The sequence below is a fragment of the Gossypium arboreum genome, chromosome 10, assembly GCF_025698485.1.
Source record: "Gossypium arboreum isolate Shixiya-1 chromosome 10, ASM2569848v2, whole genome shotgun sequence".
Taxonomy (NCBI): domain Eukaryota; kingdom Viridiplantae; phylum Streptophyta; class Magnoliopsida; order Malvales; family Malvaceae; genus Gossypium; species Gossypium arboreum.
The window spans coordinates 113,054,817-113,060,318 of NC_069079.1; the positions used below are offsets into that span (position 1 = coordinate 113,054,817).

At 30.2% G+C, this 5,502-nt stretch overlaps 1 protein-coding gene across 1 annotated transcript; it reads left to right on the top strand.

Moving 5' to 3' along the window:
- Positions 1 to 2,826: 2,826 nt before the first annotated feature.
- On the top strand, positions 2,827 to 4,260 carry LOC108488249 (probable methyltransferase TCM_000331). Its single transcript, XM_017792541.1, has 4 exons — positions 2,827 to 2,901; positions 3,023 to 3,430; positions 3,528 to 3,776; positions 3,883 to 4,260. Exons 1-4 carry the CDS (start codon positions 2,827 to 2,829, stop codon positions 4,258 to 4,260), a joined length of 1,110 nt encoding a protein of 369 aa, XP_017648030.1.
- Positions 4,261 to 5,502: the final 1,242 nt, after the last annotated feature.

Sequence of the window (5,502 nt, forward strand, 5' to 3'; positions counted from 1 at the left end):
AAAAAAAAAACCCAAATTGCTCACGCCACGCTTTGAACCCAAGCTCCTCCCACGCCCTCCTAGCACCCTTGGCCACTGGGCTAGATGCCTGCTTGTGCTAAAACTCAGCCCTATTTTATTAATGAAGCCTACTGCCCAGATTCCCTTAAGAGGCCAAATTAAAACAATTTTTTTCCTAGAGTTTAAACACCAAAACAACAATACTTTTATAAATATATTTTTATTTTTTAATTTTTTCTATCTAATAATAATAATTATAATAATAATAATTTTATAAATATATCTAATAATAAAATTTTCAAATATCAATAATACAAGAAATAATAATAATAATTTTCATAAAAATTTTCAAACATACATACAAGAATATTTTTCTAAGAACAATAATTTTATCTCATAATACTAATTATCCGTAATAATAAATATAGTAAAAATTTTCTAGTAGTAATTTAATTCAATTTTTTTTTCTTAAACGATAATATTTAAAACTTCTTAATTATTCAAGTTTTCTTCTATCTGAATCCTAGACTCAAGGCCCAATTCTTTCTAGGCCCAATTTTTGGAGCGTTACAAATCAAGTCATTCATCACAAAGACAAACAACTCGTGGCCACATTTACTTTCATCTGTCATGTAATGCCAATGAGAGGATATGAATTACTCGTGTCTTGGGTCATTGATTCAACTAATGTGAATGATGCTACATATTGTATAAGTCGTATACCCAACGCATCAGCTTTTGGTTCCTCATCTATATGAACTCAGACTTTTACTTACATCAAAATATACGAGTCACGCGTACACAGTCCATCATCCACTCAGTATTAAAGTATGTCACACTTTAAACGTTACAAGTGAATAAATAAATAAACATATTCAAGACTTATTCTCCTTGGATTTAGCCCAATGTACTGTTAGTCCAGTCAGACACATCTTTGTTTTTATCTTCTAGGAGTCATCTGCTCTAATGCCCAAGATAAGAAATCTCTCCAATTGGATTTGATAGACAGCATATTAGTCTTTTAATCGGTTTGCTTATTTCTGATTAGACTAATGACATACTTAGATTCATCTTCCTAATATAAGTTGTCATTCCGTATTATGATCCGACCATGTAATACAGCTTAATATTAGTTTAAATATTAAACAACCAATAAGTCAATATTTACTTATATTTTACTTTACATGCAAAAACCACGTGAAGAAAATATACAAAAGGTATTAATATAATTTATGAATAATTTTATTAACCAATCTATTAAAAAAATTATAAATACTGAAACAAATATTCTAAACTTAAAACACATTAGATTGAACACATACCCTATATAGATTTCTCATTTCTACTTTTTTTTATTAAATAAATATCCAATATATGCATGCATACATACGCAGGTTGGGGTACAACCCCCGCGGGAGCCCTTCATGGGTCCTTTTTTATCTTTTTTTTTTTTTTTTTCTAATAGATATATACACAGACATGGGGCTCGACTCCCCGTGAGAATCCCTCGTGGGTATTCCTTGAAAAACCACTTGTGGGTACTTCATACCATTTTTATTTTTTTTTTCATTTAGAAATATAAAATGAGCATAGGCGGGGGTGTAACCCTCGTGGCTCCCTATATTTCACTTTTTTTTTAGCATACATACATGTGAATTCCTTTACCATTCCTCATTATACATACATACATGCAAACAACAGTATAAAAATTCTTTTGCCATCTTCCATTCTTTCTTATACAATTCAAGTATAACCCCCCTGGGACACTCATGGTTCTTTTATATTACGAACATTCACACAAACGGGGGTATAAGCCCCTGTGGGACATTTTCATCCATTTATTTTATAATATGAAATATATGCATGGGAGTTGAACACCCCATTGGGTTTATACCCCACACCAATGACATATACATTCATACGGTCGTGGGGTTTATACCCCTTCGTAGGTGTTACTCTTCACTTTCATATTCTTTATAATATATAAAATCATATTCTTTATAATATATAAAGTACATACATGTGCCGGAGGGTACGCCCCTTTGGGATCTCTAATGAGTTTCCTTTATTTTTTAAAATATAAAATATAACGTATATAGCAAGGGGGTTCATACCCCTAGGTGTTCTCACCGCAAAGGATCCTTTTTATTTGGCTTGCTACTCAAACCCTCAACAAATTTCTTCAAAAACATAGACAAAACATGTTTTTGGATCTAAGTATTAAATGCTAGTATCAAATAAATGAGGGAAGAATAAAATATCTATGTTAAATTTAAAATTAGAGGGTTTAGATCTAAGGTTTAGTATCAAATAAATGAGGGAAGAAGAAAATGATCTATTTCAAATTTAAAATTATCATAAATGAGGGCTCAAATTTAGCGGTTCAGATTAAAAAAGATTATCAAAATGATGTGTTAATAACATAGAAAAAATTAAAATAAAATAATTGGTAAGTGATACAAAGATAATATGGCGTGTCTTTTTCATACAAGTCTTTCTCAAAAAAATGAAAAATGATTGTAAGAAACTGTGATTCTACATTATTCCTATCATTTTCCAATAATAAAATGTCAAATTAAATTTTTCTAGTTCATTTGTGATCCTATTAAAAAGGGATAGAAATAACGTAGAATTACAACTTCATATCATTTCTTCTATAAAATAACCTATGATGAATGAGAAAAACAATTAATTACTTGACAATATATTGTGAAGATATATAAACAATTAATTACTTGGCATATATATATATATATATATATATATATATATATATATATATATAAATGCAACAGTACATGAAGTTCGTAAACTGATTATCCAAAAATGGAAGCAGAGAAGGTTCTTCGCATGAACGCAGCAAATCATGAAATTAGCTATGCCGATAATTCAGTTTTTCAAGTCTCCTTCTGTCTTTCATTTATCAGCTCTTTTCAATATTAATTAATTCACCATTATATATGTTCTTTTTTTCAACAAATATCTTGCTAACAATTTCTTTTTCTTCTTTATATGCTTTCAGAAACAAATAATATTGAAAATAAGGCCAATTATTGAAGAATCTATCACAGATGCATTCAAGAAGATTGTTCCAATTTGTATGAAGGTGGCAGACTTGGGTTGCTCTTCAGGTCCTAACACCTTCATGGCTATATGGCACATTATTGAAACCGTCCATGGGATATGTCAACAAGAACAGTTGAAGTTACCCGAGTTTGAAGTGCTTCTAAATGATCTCCCAGAGAATGACTTCAATTTTGTGTTTAAGTCATTTCCAGGATTCTATGAGAAGCTTAAGAAAGAGAGAGGAGATATGTTGCAGAAAAGGTGTTTTATAGGAGGAGTTGCAGGTTCTTTCTATCACAGACTCTTTCCAACCCGAAGCCTACACTTTATACATTCTTCCTATTCGCTTCATTGGCTCTCAAAGGTTAGTCACTTAACCTAAAACATACCAGAGTTTTCGATGCATGTTTTGGTGTTCCCCCCTTCTTGTATTAATCAAGAATCTATTTTAATCTCATTAGCCACCAGTCGGGCTAGAGAACAATAAGGGGAATGTATACATGGCAAGATCAAGTCCTCCTAATGTTTTCAAAGCTTATGCAGACCAATTTCAGAAAGACTTCACAAATTTTTTAAGCTTGCGCTCCAAAGAAACAATACCACAAGGGCGTATGGTGCTAACCTTTTTGGCTAGGAAAAACCAAAATACCTCCACCGAAGATTATGGTTTGGAGCTGCTTACTAAATCCCTTCTTGACTTGGTTGATGAGGTTATACACACACATACACATTTATTTCCTTATAATCCATTTAAATCCGAAACTTGTATGCTACAATTATTGAATTGCTAAAAATTAACTTAAGTAAGGATTGCAGGGAGTTGTAAAAGAGGCAGATGTGGATTCATTCAACCTCCCATTGTATACACCTTGCAAAGAAGAAGTGGCTGAGATTATTGAGAGGGAAGGATCGTTTGAAATTAAGGAGCTACAAGTTTTCGTAGTGGAGGCGAATTGTTCAAGTAGAGAAGAGCAGTTCGGCAGCAAAGACATTTGGGTTCAGAAGGGGAAAAAATTTGCAAATGCTTCAAGAGCTGTTTTTGAACCCATTATTTGCAGTCATTTTGGAGATGCTATAATTGATAAGTTATACACAAGGTTTGCAACTCTTGCAGCAAATGCTATAACTTATTCAATGGATCACAAAACGCTTAATATTGTCGTTTCATTGACAAAGAAGGATTTTTATCAATAAATGATGGTCCATAAGCCAATCAATTTGTCATAATGAATATATGGATTTAAATTTTAATAATAGTTTTAATTGATCTCATAAAACATAATGTACTATTATTGTCTTCTTCTTTTTTTTTTTGTTAAAATTATCGTCTATTGTTTATGTCTCAAATCTATTTATTTGATTTAAATTTATTTAGTAGTGTATTTAAAATTATTATAATATTGATTCTAAATTGTAGTTTTTATATTTTTAAGATTAATTTGAGTTTGAATTATTGAAATATATAAAAATATTATAATATTTAATTAAAGGGTAAATTACTAAAATAATCACTTTTATTTCTCTCAGGTTACATTTGAGTCACTTATGTTTAAAATGTTACGTTTTAGTCACTTACATTATCGTGTTGTAACATTTTAGTCACTAAGCGTTAATTGTTGTTAACGGTCTAACAGTAAGCTGATGTGGCATGTTAAATCATCATTTCAAACGAAAATTTTAGACTAAATTATACGATTGGTCCCAATTTTTTTTCATTTTGAACAATTTAATTTGTTTTTCTTTTACATTAAAAGAGATGGAGAAGGGAAGAAAATAGAGGGAAAAGCAGAAGAGAATGGAAAATAAAGAAGAAAAAAAAAAGGCAGTTAAAAGAACATAAAAGAAAAAAATTAAATTGCTCAAAACGAAAAAATATGAGGACCAATTGTATAATTTAACTTAAAATTTTTATTTGAAATGATAATTTAACATGCCACATCAGCTTACAGTTACACTGTTAACGGTTTAGTGACTAAAATGTTACAACACGTTAATGTAAATGACTAAAACGTAATATTTCAAAAATAAGTGACTAAAATGTGACATGAGGAAAACAAAAGAGTCTATTTTAATAGTATATCTTTAATTAATTTATATATGCCTTTTATTCTTATGATTAATAAAACTTTGAATCTATGTTCCTTAACAAAGTTGACTGTGGTTTTGTCTAATTTATATCTTTAATAGTTGCTCATGTGTCTTACATGATCATGTCTCCAGGTTGTGTGGATCACTCCAGACCATGTGGACCATTTTTTTTGAGTTTTTTTATACTTTCTTTTAATTTTTACTTTAATTTAGTAGATATATATCGTCCTATTTCTAAGATTGCATGCAACTCCACTCAATTACGCTAGATCTACTCTTAAACAGGGTATATTCCTCTTCTAATTTAAGCACATCAAACATGGATCAATAAACTAGAAATATCAAACC

Excerpts from the sequence above, each read along its gene's own strand:
- LOC108488249 (XM_017792541.1), top strand. The coding sequence starts at position 2,827 with ATGGAAGCAGAGAAGGTTCTTCGCATGAACGCAGCAAATCATGAAATT. Across the intron at positions 2,902-3,022 it reads CCGATAATTCAGTTTTTCAA|AAACAAATAATATTGAAAAT; the intron begins GTCTCCTTCTGT and ends ATATGCTTTCAG. Across the intron at positions 3,431-3,527 it reads CGCTTCATTGGCTCTCAAAG|CCACCAGTCGGGCTAGAGAA; the intron begins GTTAGTCACTTA and ends TAATCTCATTAG.